Source organism: Maylandia zebra, linkage group LG3, assembly GCF_041146795.1.
Source record: "Maylandia zebra isolate NMK-2024a linkage group LG3, Mzebra_GT3a, whole genome shotgun sequence".
NCBI lineage: Eukaryota > Metazoa > Chordata > Actinopteri > Cichliformes > Cichlidae > Maylandia > Maylandia zebra.
Window position 1 is genome coordinate 9,919,693 of NC_135169.1, and position 17,659 is coordinate 9,937,351.

General features: G+C 45.4%; 1 protein-coding gene across 3 annotated transcripts in view; it reads right to left on the reverse strand.

Moving 5' to 3' along the window:
- Nucleotides 1-17,659, reverse strand: part of LOC112431813 (protein NLRC3-like) — a 132,144-nt gene that overhangs the window by 107,431 nt on the left and 7,054 nt on the right. Inside the window, exons 4-8 of one of the 3 annotated variants that reach the window (XM_076879345.1) lie at nt 5,440-7,243; nt 5,190-5,363; nt 4,594-4,761; nt 4,019-4,065; nt 175-1,716 (exon numbers count right to left, since the gene is read on the reverse strand). The exons of the other annotated variants lie outside the window; for them this stretch is intronic. Coding sequence (XP_076735460.1) covers nt 1,172-1,716; nt 4,019-4,065; nt 4,594-4,761; nt 5,190-5,363; nt 5,440-7,243 — 2,738 coding nt within the window. The 3' untranslated portion in view covers nt 175-1,171. Of the gene's footprint in view, nt 1-174; nt 1,717-4,018; nt 4,066-4,593; nt 4,762-5,189; nt 5,364-5,439; nt 7,244-17,659 lie in introns of those variants that run through there. 3 annotated transcript variants of the gene reach the window in all.

Below are 17,659 nucleotides of genomic sequence, written 5' to 3' on the forward strand. Positions count from 1 at the left end.
GAACATGAGAGGTTTTTGGACCAATTTTGTGTTCTCCGTTCTTTAAGCACCGGTTTGAGCATCGTTTAAGCACCGGCACCGTTTCAAAAGTACCGATTTGGCACCGGTATCGGATAAAACCTAAACGATACCCATCCCTAGTGATTACCAACAAAGATTAATGCATATCAGGACTTTGACTTAGAAACTGTTTTATTCATATTTCAGGGATTTCAAAGGTGTCAGATTTACTTTGTCTAAAGTGAAAAACCCCCCAGCTCAGTTCCTATTCTGCTCTATCAGTCCTATCAGTGTCTGCCACACCTGAATGAGCAGCAGAGGAGTGTACAGTTGAATTGAACGCACCCACATGTATTACAGCTTTCGGCTTCTTGGATTTAACCCTTGATGTACTGACAGTCAAATATCATGAGGCTCTTTTTGGCCTACATGCAACCGTCAGCTTGACTGAACTGCACCTGGTGTGTAGATTCAGATACCAGAATGTGTTTGAACATGAACACTTTTTTTTTTTTTTTGCTTAAAAGAAATGCTGACCTCAGTGCATGACCTCACTCGACAAACAAAGACATTTTAGAAGCATACTTCCTGACTTATTCTGAGTCATCTGTTACCAGGAAAACTCCAATGCAGCAGGCTGCTGAGTGCACACAGGCCTCTATTCTGTTTACAGGTTATATGTAGTGTATTGTAAGCATGTATGCAATCCTCTCATAGGTTGGGTCACCTTAAATTACTCAATAGATCGGCCAGACGTCGCGCTGCCCGAAGCTTCAGACCATCATCAATTAACTGACCGAGCTTCAACTCTTTAATTAGCACAAAAATGCAATGTGTATAACATGATTACAGTTGCACCTGCAATGAAAGATTGTTATCTAATTAAGCTAACAGCTGAAATACAGACTTTAATGTAACATCAACAGCTTCAATAAATGCTTCGATGAAATGATAATGATAAATGATAAGTAATGCAATAGTAATGATAATGGTTATGAATAGTAACAGTAAAATAATTTCCTAATCTCCACAGCCTCCATGTTCTGTCTTCTCTGAATAGCTACCCTGTACACTCTAACCACTGTGAAAAGACAGTATATGTTCCCAACATGTTTTGAAGGCAGAACGAATAAAAATGATGATTTCTCTGACCAAGGAGACCTTCTTACGCCTATAGAGAACATAGAGACACTGAGGAACCAGGAGACCAGAGTCCAAAACCAGGATAAAGAGTTTCAGTGAATGTGGTGTTGAAGGTGTGGAGGTGGATCAGAGTGTCAGAGGAGACTCTGTTGAAGGACAGAGTGCCAGCAGGACAGTCCACATACACTGCTACTCTGTTAGAGGCAGTGGAGGAGGAGAGGATGGTGGTGGTGATGGATGTTTCTTCTTTTCTGTGACAGACTGAGTAACCACCATCATAGTAGAAAAGACTCCAGGACTGTTGATTTTCTCCAAATACACAGTCGTCACTGCCTCCTTTCCTTCCGATGCTTCTGTTACTCAATGATATATGAACCCTTCCTTTCCACTCGACCTCCCAGTAACAGCGACCAGTCAGACCATTTCTACACAGCAGCTGAGGATATCGGTCAAATCTGTCTGGATGATCAGGATATGACTGATCCTCCATAACATACATAGCCTCATTGTTGTTGTCAGACAGCCTGATCCTACTGTGTACTGTGTCTGAATCAATAGTGAGTGGACAGGAATCTGATAGAGAGAACAAACAAAATGAAAGCATAAAAATGTTCATTTATATTAACAAACAATCATTCATGAAATAACAATGAAACAAAGTTATAGTAGAAAATACACAGTCCAAATACAGGGTGTATCAAAAAGAATTAAATCCAAAAGGCTAGATGCATGCTCAATCATCCAGGAAAAGTAAATCTACAAAAGTTGAATCTGTTCATCTGGGCGTAGCGTTTTGTGGGAGAAACGTTTCGTCACTCATACAAGTGACTTCTTCAGTCTCAGCTGACTGCAGGTTTCAATCTTATAAACAGTACATTTGCATAATGACTGAAACCAGCCCACTGAAACAAACAGAGTAACATAGTGTACGCGGTTAAGTGCAGGAGAATTGCCAGGATTTTTACATCGGGGAAACCAAACAACCTTTAGCGAAGAGGATAGCACAACACAGAAGAGCCACCTCGTCAGGCCAGGACTCTGCAGTCTATTCACACCTACAGGCCAGTGGACACTCTTTCAATGATGAGGATGTAACATCCTGGACAGGGAGGAACGCTGGTTTGAGCGCGAAGTCAAAGAGGCCATTTACATGAAAGGGGAAAGACCATCTCTGAATCGAGGAGGGGGCCTAAGGGTACATCTGTCACCATCTTACAATGCTGTGATTGCAGCCATTCCCCAACTCTCTGTTGGGGAATGGCTGTGGGATTATAATATTATCTTATGCCATGTTATACCCCTGATTAATGATTGTGAATTATGTAGTTTTAGTTTGCATTATTCTCCTGAATTAGAAGAAGGTGATAACTATTAAAGGTATTAAACTGATTTGTATTACATTAGACTGCTGATTTATTGTGAATGAATGATATTGTTTTATGATGCATTATACTGCTGAGTTATAGGAAATACTGTTTTCAGAGAGTCAGGGCCTTGCTGTTCTGATAGTAGAGGACACAGAGAGCACAGGAGCTTCTCTCCCACCGTTGATGAAGGCAGACAAAATAGGGAGCAGCCAAGGCCATAAGTCAGGCTCGCTAGGAGTTACCTAGTTTTTACGACTAGGTGGGGGCCACAGTGATGAGACAGCTTACAGGGAGGAGGTCAGCGCCCTGACCCACTGGTGTCAAGACAACCATCTCACCCTCAACGTCGCAAAGACAAAGGAGTTGATAGTGGACTTCCGGAGGTGCAGAGAAAGTGGTAGCCATCCATGTTAATGATTGATTTTGGTGATGAAAGAAATTAGGATTTGAATCACCAAATTGACTTTTTGTTTAACCATATTTGGACTCACGTAGTCACATAGATTTGTTGAGGTGGGATAGTTGATGAGGTTCATGTATCCGTTCAGAACATCTCCAGAGAGTTTTTGGAAGTTTTTAACAAGAGATTTAGTGTCTCTTTATGTTTGAGCGATTTATACATCAGGGAAACCAAACAACCTTTGGCGAAGAGGATGGCACAACACAGAAGAGCTACCTTGTCAGGCCAGGACTCTGCAGTCTATTTACACCTACAGGCCAGTGGACGCTCTATCAATGATGAGGATGTAACATCCTGGACAGGGAGGAACGCTGGTTTGAGCGCGAAGTCAAGGAGGCCATTTACGTCAAAGGGGAAAGACCATCTCTGAATCAAGGAGGGGGCCTAAGGGTCCATCTGTCACCATCTTACAATGCTGTGATTGCAGCCATTCCCCAACTCTCTGTGAATGGGACTCATGGCCATTGATCAGAGGGCTTTGATCAGTGGGCTTTGATAAGTGGTTGTTGATCAATGGTCATGACAAGTTGCATATTAATGATCAAGCACTGAGCTCCTAGCCCATTGTTATAATAATAATGGATTGCATTTCTAGGCACCCAAAGTTCTTTACTCTCACATTCACACACTGGTGCAGGCAAACCATAGTTGTAGCCACAGCTGCCCTGGGGCAGACTGGCAGAAGCGAGGCTGCCATATCACGCCATCGGCCCCTCTGGCCAACACCAGTAGGCGGCAGGGTAAAGTGTCTTGCCCAAGAACACAACGGCCGGGACAGAGGGAGCAGTGGGATCGAACCGGCAACCTTTTGGTTACAGATGAGATTCCCAACCCCCTGAGCCATGGTCGCCCTTTTTCCTTCAGTGGGCTGGTTTCAGTCATTATGCAAATGTCCTGTTTATAAGATTGGGAAAACCTGCAGTCAGCTGAGACTGAAGAAGTCACTTGGATGAGTGACAAGACGTTTCTCCCACGGAAAATGCCACGTCCAGATGAATAGAATCAACCTTTTGGGAGTTTTAGAAACTGTTTATTTAAATATGCTTACACTTTATCAGACCTTTCCTCAGCCATCGGACTCCACCAGGATCAAATCTAAAATGAATTGAGGGGAAGGATGTAAGCACAAAATGAATTGAAAGACAGAGGGTTGAGTTACTAAATCTAAAACATTTTTCTAATAAGCTTTTCGTCAGCTTTTTCATCCATGGATGCTTGTTATTAGCATTGGTTTTCAGTGCTCAGTGGGGGTTTCCATTCTCAAACTTGACTGAAGAGATCATTTATGATTGTAAAGTGAGCCATTATCTGAGGACTTTAAAATGATAACACATCTATTGTAAATGTCTTTATTTAAACTCAGTCAGACTGGATTTCTATGTGTAGCTGAGGTATTAGCTACTTTCCTGTATTTTTTTTAATATTCTCCTGCTTTTCAAAAATTCTCATTCTCAAATGTTAATGCTATAATTTTGTTAAAGTCTTGACCCTTGACATTTCAAGCATGTTTGAGGTTTGATGTCTGTCCAACAAATTTTTGGCCAAAGTATAAAGACAGATACAGATTTGATCTTTCTCCCTGTTTAAAATATGTTAATTTGATATAGTCTGATTGATCTTAACCTAAGAGACTCCAGTTTACAGCATGGACTCTTCAATGCAGCTGACAGTAGAATTTCTCCTGAATCCTGCAGGTTATTGTTACCCAGATCCATCTCCCTGAGATTAGTTGATTGAATAACTCTGATCAGAGCTCCACAGCTTCTCTCCGAGAGGTTACAGCCACTCAGCCTTAGAAAAGTTATTGAATAAGAGAAAGAAATGTAATAGTTAAACATCCACAATGAAGCTGCACACAAGTAACATAGATTTTATTAAATGGACATAGACCTGCATTTTAAATCTGATGAAATATAAACAGTTACCAAAATATAACCTATATAGTACAACTGTGGTAGATTAGCTGAAATGGCTTCACATTTCACTAAACATAATATGTTAACACACTAAAGATGCAATAAAGGACCAAACCGTGTTTCATATTTTCTTCCTTAGTCAAAAATATTCGTCAGCTCCAATGTAAAAAATGAAACAAAAACCATCTATCTATTTATCTATATACATATACATACACACACACACACACACACACACACACACACACACACACACATATATATATATATATATATATATATATATATATATATATACCATACCTGAGAGTTTCCAGTTTGCAATGTGGACTCTCCAGTCCAACAGACAGAAGAGTAATTCCTGAATCTTGCAGATCATTGTTGCTCAGGTCCAATTTTTGCAAACTACAGGTGTGGCAGCTGAGAACTGAGGAAAGAGCTTCACAGCTTCTCTCTGTGAGGTTACAGTCACTCAGTCTGAAGAGACAATAATACATTTATAAATCTAGAAATAATTTGAATAATGTAAAAGTCCAGCTATCAGTGTACTTACAGAGCCTTGTTTGAGGCTTTGACCACTGGCAGCAGCCTCAGAAGAGCCTCCTCTGAAGCAGAGTATTTCTTCAGTTTAAACACATCCAGATCTTTTTCTGATGACAGTAAGATGAAGACCAGAGCTGACCACTGAGCAAGAGACAGTTTATCTGTGGAGAGGCTTCCTGATCTCAGGGACTGTTGGATCTCCTCCACTAGAGAACGATCATTCAGTTCATTCAGACAGTGGATCAGATTGATGCTCTTCTCTGCAGACAGATTGTCATTGAGCTTCTCCTTGATGTACTGGGCTGTTTCCTGGTTGGTCTGTGAGATACTTCCTGTCTGTGTCAGCAGGCCTCGTAGGAGAGTCTGATTACTCTGCAGTGAAAGACCCAGGAGGAAGCGGAGGAACAAGTCCAGGTGTCCATTTGGACTCTGTAAGGCCTTGTTCACAGCACTCTGGGTGACAAGTGTCTCTTCTAGTTCTTCTCTGGTATCACACTTAATGGGTGTTGTTTGTTGTTCTTGCATCAGATTGAGTCGAGAGTTGATGAAGGTCAGATGGACATGAAGAGCAGCCAGAAACTCCTGAACACTCAGATGGATGAAGCAGAACACCTTGTCCTGGTACAGTCCTCTCTCCTCTTTAAAGATCTGTGTGAACACTCCTGAGTACACTGAGGCTGCTCTGATATCGATGCCACACTCTGTCAGGTCTGATTCATAGAAGATCAGGTTTCCTTTCTGCAGCTGATCAAAAGCCAGTTTTCCCAGAGACTCCATCATCTTCCTGCTCTCTGGACTCCAGTGTGGATCTGTCTCAGCTCCTCCATCATATTTGACCTTCTTCACTTTGGCCTGAACCACCAGGAAGTGGATGTACATCTCAGTCAGGGTCTTGGGCAGCTGTCCTCCCTCTCTGGTTTCCAGCACATCCTCCAGAACTGTAGCAGTGATCCAGCAGAAGACTGGGATGTGGCACATGATGTGGAGGCTTCGTGATGTCTTGATGTGGGAGATGATCCTGCTGGCCTGCTCCTCATCTCTGAATCTCTTCCTGAAGTACTCCTCCTTCTGTGGGTCAGTGAACCCTCTGACCTTTGTCACCATGTCAACACAGTCAGGAGGGATCTGATTGGCTGCTGCAGGTCGTGTGGTTATCCAGAGGCGAGCAGAGGGAAGCAGTTTCCCCCTGATGAGGTTTATCAGCAGCGCATCCACTGAGGTGGACTCTCTAGGGTCAATTAGGTTTTTAGTTTTCTGGAAGTCCAGAGGAAGTCGACACTCATCCAGACCATCAAAGATGAACACAACCTGGAAATCTTCAAAGCTGCAGATTCCTGCTTCTTTGGTTTCAGTAAAGAAGTGATGAACAAGTCCCACCAAGCTGAACTTTTCCTCTTTCAGCACATTCAGCTCTCTGAAAGTGAATGGAAATAAAAACTTGATGTCCTGGTTGGCTTTGTCTTCAGCCCAGTCCAGGCTGTATTTCTGTGTTAAGACTGTTTTCCCAATGCCAGCTACTCCCATTGTCAGCACTGTTCTGATTTGTTTAATTCTTTGTGGTGAGCCTTTAAAGATGTCTTCTTGTCTGATTGTTGTTTCTGGTCTATGTGATTTCCTGGATGCTGTTTCAATCTGTCCGACCTCATGTTCATCATTGACCTCTGCAGTCCCTCCCTCTGTGATGTAGAGCTCTGTGTAGATCTGATTCAGTGGGACTTGGGTTGGATTTTCAGCTCTGACACTTCCCTCCAAGGCAATTTGGAACTTCTCTCTGAGCTTACGCTTTAGACACCGATGACACCGTAAAAGACACTCTTGGGGGGGGGGGGGGGGGGGGGGGCAAAAGCAAACCTAGTGAGTATGACAATGTTAGTTCAGTAACTCGCCTCACTAATGACGATGGTCACATGACAGGGTGAGGCAATGCCTCCCAAAGATTTCACCCAAAACATCTGTTGATGATGACCCAAACCCTTTTTCGCACTTTGGGTCATGTGGTGAGGCAAATGATTAATAATGGGTCAACGGCCCTGTTAACCCTTTAAAGCTGGCCGGAGCGCTCCGTTTTGCGTAACTATTTTTAAATCCCGGTAGAACTGCAACCCCGTAAGCTAGCGCAATAACTTTTTTTTGCATATGAAACCGGAGGAGTTGTACCTCCATCTTATGCCATCAGCGACTCCTAGGTCACGATTACCTCCCATATATAGCTTTGAAAAAATTGCATAAAAACCACTTTGCAACAACAAAAACATAATATTCCAGAAACACGCTTTGCCGATCCGATCAGCTGTTCGTAACACTTCCTATGTCCATCATCGTGAACTATCGCATGTCCGCCATGACCTGCCCGAAACAGGAAGTAACATCATTTTGCGGAAATGTAGTTTTTTACCATCAGGGCCTTATAAGCCTATACTGGTGTTTTTAAAAGTTATGTTTGACTTTATGACTTTCTGTATCGTTTCTGGGATGCTGAGGACTCATATTGCACTGCTGGAAATAGTTTATTTTGATGCATATGCTGCTTTTTTCGCAAATTTGCATTGTAATATTTATTTTCGTTTTTCCTGCAGTGCATAAAAATTGGTGTATTTCAAAAATAAAACTATAAAGACACTCAAAATAAATTGCCTGTGATGGGAAAACAATTTGTGCAACTTTTTTGTACTTACAGTTTTGAGGAATAAACCTCTTAAATTTCTCTAACTACAAATATATGTTAAAAAAATAAAAACAATTTTCAATTTTTTTGTAGGTAATTGCTTTTTTGCAATTACTATGCACTTAAATGGTAAATGGCTTGTATTTGTATAGCGCTCTCCTAGTCCTAAGGATCCCAAAGCACTTTACACATCCAGTTATCCACACACTGGTGATGGCAAGCTACGTTGTAGCCACAGTCACCATGGGGCGCACTGAAAGAGGCGAGGACACTGGTGCCACCGGGCCCTCTGACCACCACCAGTAGTCAACGGGTGAAGTGTCTTGCACAAGACACACAACTTCCGAGACTGTCCAGGGCTCGAACCGGCAACCTTCCGATTACAAGGCGAACTCCCAACTCTTGAGCCACAATCGCACATAAAATGAGTTAAAGTTAGATATACATTTCAATATTGAGGTTGGCTTTTTTTCCTCTGGCAGAAGGGAGTATGGAGGGGAATTTTTGTTCTTTAGGGTTTCTTTTTCTTCTCTTTTTACCTGTCAGTGACTCTAGCTCGGTTTCACAAGACCCAGTTTTTTTCCCTTTCCTATTGATTGTAGCATCGGCCTATTTGGGGAGGGTACCAATATGGAAAATATATATATAAATCTTATAAAGTTTGTATCTGTCTTGTGTGAAACTTGTATGAAAAGCATACAAGAGTGAAAACCGATATTGTCATGTTTCGGCTGTGTACAGGCAAGAGAAGGACCCAAATGCAAAACTCACTACACAGGAATAAAACTCAATTTCTCCCAGGTGTGTTCTCCTCCTGTCTCCCCTCCCATGATTACCCCTGTGAGTATTTAAGCCCTGTGTGTCTCCTGCCTGTTGCTGGTTTGCCTGCGTTATTGCCCTCCGTCAACCTGTGTGCATTGGTTCCCTGCATCATTTCCCTAAGTCTCCCTGCAACTCTCTTTCAGGTCTGTTTCTGTTAGTTTTCCCAGTTTAGTTCTTCTTGCGTTCTGGACATGACTTCTCCCCTGCTATTTGTATTGTCACTGTCAAAATGAAGGTTCACTCACTTCGGAAGCTGCCCGCATCTTGGGTCTTTTATTAAAATTCCACTTGCCACATGAGCCGTGACAGTAAAAAGACAAAAAACTCTTTCACCATTGAAAAAAGAAAAACCCCAAATTGCTTTATTGTCAGAAACCCCTCTAAATGATTTGTAACATTTATATTTGTAACACACACAACTAAAGAGAAGTTGAGTTGGTCAAGTTCTCTACTCATCTTGCAAAAGAAAAACTAGAGGAGTGGCTATCCTTATTCATCACAATTTGCTGTGTGCTGTACAAATCATGGACAAACAGTATCCCACATTCTTGATGTTTAGTTCACAAACACTTCTTGTAATGACTATTTACTACTCCTGGCATTTTGGAGATGTTATACAGTAAAGTTACAGTGGGATACAAATAATATCAGGCTGATCCTGCTGTAATTTGTTCCACCTGTCCAAATCACGGACAAACGACATCCCACAGTTGTTTGTTTTTGAACCCATTTTGCACAGAGAGGCATTTTTTAGAAAAATGTATTGATAGCAGTGTGGAGGTAAGCATCAACGACACAGAGCTCTCAGTTCTCACTCCTTCTTTATTAGTCTCCAACATCAACTGGGCATATCGCGCCACAAAACACAGGAACACACTTCCTATACACTGGGTGTGAGTGGAGCCCTCTAGTGGTCCACCACACATGCCCCCCCCCGAACACACAGCAGAACTAGTCCAGGACCCGGGGCTTAAGCAAACGGCCGGAACGGCTGAACCGGGGGGGTGGGGAACTGACAGAGGGCAACCCAGCCCGGGAGCGAGGCTGGCACTGGCGGTCAGAAAAAGCTGCAGACGACTCGGACTCCGTTGATTTTGGGTCGCTCCTGGGGGAAAAAACAGAATCCATCAGCCCAGTGGCAGGTGGGCGGCCGCAGCGAGGGGCCTGGGCCGGGACCACCTGATCCTCCTGCATAACATGTGAAGGCTTAAGTTTGTCAACAGAGACAACCTCCTGCCGACCGCCAAAGTCCAAAATGAAATGTTTGTTGCCTGGTTTAAGAACCCTGTATGGCCCGTCATATGGTGGACGCAGCGGAGTCCTATGGGCATCGTGCCTGACGAAAACGAAACGAGCAGAGTCCAACGAACTCGGAACAAAAGTGTCAGGCAGGCAGTGGTGCACAGGACCAGGAACAGGAAATGAGTCTCTTGGGGGGCGAAAAGGCAACAAAGAGGTATCGAAACATGGGGGAGGGCTCTCAGGTAAGAATTCCCCGGGGACCTGGAGAGGCTGGCCGAGGACCAGTTCAGCCGGGGAAACCCCGAGGTCTTCTTTAACCGCGCTACGCAATCCCAGCAAAACCCACGGAAGACGATCGACCCAGTCGCCACTTGTTAAGGAAGCCCGGAGCGCGGCCTTAAGTGACCGGTGAAACCGTTCGCACATCCCATTAGCTTGCGGGTGGTATGCTGTGGTGCGGTGGACCTTGACCCCCAGGCCGTCAGCCATAGCCGACCAAAGCTCAGAAACAAACTGGGGGCCCCTGTCCGAGGTAATGTCAGCAGGGGGACCGAAACGTGAAACCCACGTTGACAAAAATGCCCTAGCCACCGTCACCGCCGTCGTGGACACCAGGGGTACCGCCTCCGGCCACCTGGTCGTGCGGTCCACCACAGTCAAAAGGTGCGTGAAACCCTGTGACTGCGGCAAGGGAACAACCAGGTCCACATGAACGTGATCAAAACGCCTACCCGGGACACGGAAAGGTTCGAGGGGTGCCTGTGTGTGCCGGTGGATTTTCGAGCGTTGACATGGGATACAAACCGCCACCCATTCTTTCACCGCCTTGCGAATGCCCGGCCAAACAAACCTGGCGCTGACCAGCTTGACCGAGGCCCGGACGCCGGGAGGAGAGAGGGCATGCACCGAGTCAAAAACACGATGACGCGACGAAAGGGGAACCACCGGGCGGGGGCGAACAGTGGAAACGTCGCAAAGATGATGCGGACCGCCGTCCCACACCGGGGTGTCCTCCAGGACGAGACCCGTTTTTGTTGACTGAAGGGCAAGGACGTCCGGGTCAGCACGTTGCTCGGCGGCCATGGCAGCGTAGTCAACGCCGACATACACCAGAGAAACCAACACACGTGAGAGACAGTCAGCGACGTGATTGGACTTATCAGCCACATGCTGAATGTCTGTGGTAAACTCTGAAATGGCCGCCAACTGGCGCTGCTGGCGTGCGCTCCATGGGTCAGAGACCTTGGACATCGCAAACGTCAAAGGTTTGTGGTCAACGTACGCAGTAAAGTTGCGACCCTCGAGGAAAAAACGAAAATGTCGTGTGGCGAGGTGCAGGGCCAGCAAGTCCCTGTCAAAAACACTGTACTTGCGTTCAGCATCCCGGAGCGTACGACTGAAAAAGGCGAGCGGTTGCCAGAGACCCAAAACCCGCTGTTCCAACACCCCACCCACTGCCACGTCGGACGCGTTGGTGGTCAACGCGATCTCTGCCGACGGAAGTGGGTGGGCCAGCAGGGTGGCGTCAGCCAGCGCAGACTTGGCTGCGGAAAATGCATGGACGCGTTCCGGCAGCCAGTCAACCGGATCTTTGGCCGTTTTACCCTTTAAGGCAGCATCGAGTGGCTGTAGCAGGTGAGCAGCTCTGGGGAGAAAGCGGTTGTAAAGGTTTATCATCCCCAAGAACTCTTGCAACGCTTTAACCGACGTGGGACGCAGAAAAGCCGAAACGGCCTGGACTCTGTCGGGCAACGGAACCACACCTTCAGCGGAAATCCGGTGCCCAAGGAAATCCTGAACAGGCAACCCAAACTGGCACTTGGAAGGGTTGATGATCAGGCCGTGCGCTGCCAAACGCTGGAAAACCTGGCGCAGATGGGACTCGTGCTGGCTCGCTGAGCAGCTGGCCACCAATATATCGTCCTGATAAACAAAAACGAACGGCAGCCCACGCAAAACGGAGTCCATCAGCCGCTGAAAGGTCTGGGCGGCACCTTTCAGGCCAAACAGCATGCGCAAAAACTCGAACAAGCCGAAGGGGGTAATGACAGCGGTTTTAGGAACGTCTTCGGCGCACACGGGAACTTGGAGATACTCCTGCACCAAGTCAATTTTAGAAAAAATCGACGTTCCGGCGAGATTGGCAGAAAAATCCTGAATGTGGGGGATGGGGTAACGGTCATTCTCCGTGGCATTATTTAAACGGCGGAAATCTCCGCATGGCCGCCACCGACCATCCGATTTGGGCACCATGTGAAGCGGAGAGGCCCATGCACTGTTCGAACGCTGTACAATGCCAAGGCGCTCCATGGCTGCAAACTCTTCCCGAGCGACGGACAGTCTCGCGGGGTCGAGGCGGCATTAGCCCGAATCAGGGGCTCGGCGGCCCGAGTAAAACAGGGTAACGAAGAAAACGAGAGAGCATCGATTAAACGTCTGTTAGCAACATCGACAAGCAGTCCATGAGCACACAGAAAATCAGCAGCTAAAATAGGTACAGAGCTAGCGGCAACAACAAAGTTCCACTGGAAATCCCGGCCATGAAAACAAACAGTCACCAACCTTTCCCCAAACGTTTTGATGGGAGAGCCATTAGCTGCAATGAGCTGCGGCCCACAGTTCGCTGCTAGCCCGTCGGCAGCGGTAGGGGGAAGGAGGCTCTTCTGGGAGCCGGAGTCCACGAGAAAACGTCTCCCGGAGCGCGAGTCCTCTATGAAGAGCAGGCTTTCTTTATTGGCAGCAGTCGCGGCTGCTACGGCGCGCTGGCGGGTCCGTTTCCCTGGGCCGTGAAAGCGCAAGGCGGCAGGCAGCGACGCACTCTGTCGCCAAACGCTGATGGTAGAAACAGATGCTCTTTCCGCAGTGCCGGCGTGTAGCAATCCCTGTCGTCAGCAAGGGGGCGGATGCTCCGGGGGAGGCAGGTGGAGGCGTGGAAGGTGCCGCCGGCGGGTCCGTAGTCAGGGCGTGAACGTTGAAAGTGTGGCTAGCCAGGAGAATGCGATCCGCTTCTTCAGCCAGGGAGCGATAATCCTTCACTGGCTGAAGAAGCGGGGAGTTTGCGAGGACAGCTCTCACGGCGGCCGGTAGTTGGCGGAGGAAGAGGTGGGTGAAGAGGAAACCACCGTCATCCGGCCCAAGCAACGATAGCATGTTCTCCATGAGCTCGAGCGCGGTACCGCCACCCAAGCCTGACTGGTTGAGGAGCTTTTCGGCTCGTTCAGCGTCGGAGAGGGCATAGCGCCGAAGAAGCAGCTCCTTGAGGGCGTGTATTTCCCTTGGGCGGGTGGGTCCCGGAGGAGTGTCATCGCGCGACGGGTGGCCAGTGGGTCGAGCGAGGCCACCACATGGTGATACTTCGTGTCGTCAGCCGAGATGCCGCGAAGCGCAAACTGAGCCTCCACGTGTACAAACCATGACGGGGGTCATGGAGCCAAAAGTCCAGCAGTTTCAGCGCCACAGCGAACGTAGCTGCAACAGGAGGCGGAGGTCCGGCGGTCCGGTCCGGTCCATAGTGGAGTCTGCGTTATCTGCGGCCCGTTGCATGCTCGAGTCAGGGGTCACCAATATGGAGGTAAGCATCAACGACACAGAGCTCTCAGTTCTCACTCCTTCTTTATTAGTCTCCAACATCAACTGGGCATATCGCGCCACAAAACACAGGAACACACTTCCTATACACTGGGTGTGAGTGGAGCCCTTTAGTGGTCCACCACAGCAGTGCTGAATATTATTACACAGGAAAAAAAACAACTACATGTAAAATAATTGCACCATGACACCGCTACCTTTCTTAATGGAGTGACAGTAACTGCGTGTGTGTATGTAAGCATGTAAAACCTGAAGATAATCAGATTAACAGTATTTTGTCTTTATCCGCCATTGTAGAAATTCATCTCATGTAAACAATAACGTGACGTGAAAAAAGGCACATACTTTTAATGTTGGGTGACGAACTCTGTATTCCTCATCCACACTTAAACGCAAAAACTGAGTTTTCAAAAATCTCCAACCTGACAGGAGTTTTCAAAAATCTCTTTTTTTGGTTATTCGAAACCCCATTTACATGTGGACGAAAGGTCCAAACGCATGGAAAAAGCTCAATTTTCAAAAATACCCGTGTAAGTGTGGACGTAGCGTAAAAGAGTTTGTAGTTTATTTTTTTGCTATCTGTAATTTATTGCAGTTTACTTTTATTTGTTTGTTTGTCTGTCTACTAAATGTTTGAGGTGTGAAATAAACTGCAATGGAGTTGCGTTTAAAAACAAAATATGGATGTGAGTGGCTGGAGGATGTGTTTGTGCCTGAAGGCGCGGGGAGGGGGTAGGTGGTGGTTTATTTTGGTGTAAAACAAAGGGGCCTAGCATAAAAAGTTTGAAAACCACTGCTCTAAGCTATTAGTGACGAGACTGGAGGGCATTCTGCCCTTACCCTATAAACCCTGATCAAACAGGTTTCATTTAAAACCAATTTTCATCTACAAATATCAGGCGATTGTTAAATACTACACAACATTCAAATCAGACAAATTATAAAGCCTATGTCAAATCTTTAGATGTCGAAAAGGCATGTGACAGAATCGAGTGGACATACTTTTTTACATATTAGTAAGATTTGGCTTAGGACTTTATTGGATGGATAAAAACTATTTATGATCTCCCAGAAGCTTGTCTTATTACACATGTTGTACAATCACCAGCCTTCCCACTGCAAAGAGGTACGAGGCAAGACTTTCCTCTGCCCCTCCTCCTTTTTTGCACTAACACTTGAACTACCATTCAGCAGGATCAAGATGTGCATGATATAACAATGGGTGGAACAATCCATAAAATAGCATTGAATGCAGATGATATTCTTTTGGGGCGATCGTGGCTCAAGAGTTGGCCGTTCGCCTTATAATCGGAAGGTTGCCAGGCAAGACCCCAGGTGCAGGCTGTGTAAAGATGCCCCAGAGACAATCCAGCACATAACAGCAGGGTGCAAGATGCTAGCAGGCAGGGCATACATGGAACGCCATAACCAAGTGGCCGGCATAGTGTACAGGAACATCTGTGCCGAGTATAACCTGGAAGTCCCGAGGTCAAAATGGGAGATGCCCCCAAGGGTGGTGGAGAATGACCGAGCTAAGATCCTGTGGGACTTCCAGATACAGACGGACAAAATGGTGGTGGCTAACCAACCGGACATAGTGGTGGTAGACAAACAGAAGAAGACGGGCGTAGTGATCGATGTAGCGGTTCCCAATGACAGCAATATCAGGAAGAAGGAACACGAGAAGCTGGAGAAATACCAAGGGCTCAGAGAAGAGCTCGAGAGGATGTGGAGGGTGAAGGTAACGGTGGTCCCCGTGGTAATCGGAGCACTAGGTGCAGTGACTCCCGAGCTAGGTGAGTGGCTCCAGCAGATCCCAGGAACAACTTGGAGATCGTTGATTGTTGGGTTTTTCTCTGTGTTGTTACGAACTTGTATGTCCATGTGTTTGTTTGTGCAGGTGTTGTGTTTTTTCTATGTTAATTTAGCTGTGCCAGGATATACTGCCCCGGCGTGATTGGATCCAGCTGGAGGACCCGCCCATTAAAAGGAGGCTTGAGTGCTACAGCGAGGGAGGTCCTCGCGTTTCTCCTCATGACCCAGCAGTAGTCCTGTGGTAGCCGCTGGCTGCAGTACGTTTGAAAGTTGTGGAAGTGGAGTGGGTAGGGGTGAGCTGCCGTTTCTTTTGATCACCCATTTTCTCCTGTTTTGAGTTAGTTAAGGAGGTCAGACTCTGTCTTTATTTTTGACTTTGTTTTGGTAAGGTCAGGGGTGCGGGATCTGTGTAGGTTTGTTTTGTTTATTGTTTTGGCCTTGGCTCACCCTGAAGTGTTGACACTCCCGTTTTGGTTCTCTTTATTCACATTGTAAATAAATCACCTCATATCTAACGGATTTGTTTCTCGTGGCTGCTTGGGTCTTGGGGGGGAAGCGAGTGCCTCGCTCATGTTATGGCCTGGCCCTAGACGGGTCGTAACAGTATCTATAATACATTTGGTGCTATATAAATAAAATTGAATTAATTTGAAAAAATCTGTCCAGAAGAGCACAGTCCAAGGAACAGCTAAGATGCTGTGCAGGACCCTCAAGCTCCCAGGACTCTGGTAGAGGACCCGAGCTTGAAGGATAGACTGCCCGGAAGGGGGAGCAGAGAATTTATTGTGGATTTTAAAAGTGACTTTCGAAATGATATTTCTTTTAAAATCAATTTTTGATTTGAAGTAGTCATTGATGGATAAATAATTGATAATATGGATGGATAAATAGTTGCTTTATAATTATTCTTTTTTAATTTTACATTGAATGATCATATAATGAATTACTCTACTACTGTCTGAATGAATAAAATAATAAAAAAAATCATTAGTAAATTAATTTATTAATAAATATTATTTTGCACAATTCATTACTGAAGCAGAAAGGTTGATTTTGATGTGTTTTCGTGTTTAAATCTTAAGCAGATTTTCTGTAAACTGCCTATGTTAAATTTTAGGGGTTTGCTTCACATTTAAATCGACTGTGTAACTGCCTACACTAAGGCTACGTTCACTCTGCAGGTCTTAGTGCTCAATTTGGATTTTTTGATCAAATCCGATTTTTTTGTCTGCTTGTTCACACTACAAATAAAATGCGACAGCAAACGCGCTCTAGTGTGAACGCTCAAAGCGGCTGCATGCGCAAAAGAAGACGTCACACACAACGCGCTCTGTTTAGACCCAGAGCAAACAGTGTTGTTTGACTGATGGCCCTTAATATAAAGACTTCGGACTTTACGTTTCCCAGTTTTTGCTTTAAGTTATTTTGTTATTTACATAATAATGTAAATAACCTAATAATGATCCTTATTGCTGTTTTAGAGGAGCGCTGCTTCAAAGGATAGCTGCAGATTTCTGTCAGAATCTGCAGATTATGCAGTACAAAGAAAATGTTCACGTTTCTCCAACGTTGTCTTCCCAACAGTTTCACTAACATCTACACTGGAGGGCCAGGAAGCGTTCACGATGTCTTCTCGGGCGCTGATAATTAGCGTCTGTCTTGTGTCAGTGACGTAAAAGACACATTTAATGTGACATGACAGTTCAAACAGCAGTCGCTTTCTAAAACATTGTGTACATATCCGATTCAGTACCACATACAAAAGTGACCCAGATTGGATTTGATATTGGATTTGTGCCGTTCACACTGTCACACCATGATCGGATATGGGTCGCATAGGGTAAAAAAAAAAATCGGATTTGATGCGCTTTCACATGCAGTGTGAACGTAGCCTAATACTACAGCAGCCAGAGAAATACCAGATTGAAACAAGAGCTCTGATTGGTCACTTTCATGTGTTGAGACCTTAGTAAGTAAGTAAATAAGTAAAATTTATTTATATAGCGCTTTTCACAGATAAAAATCACAAAGTGCTTTACAACACAGAAAATGGGAATATAAAAACAATATAACAGTAAATAAAACAATGTAAAACAAT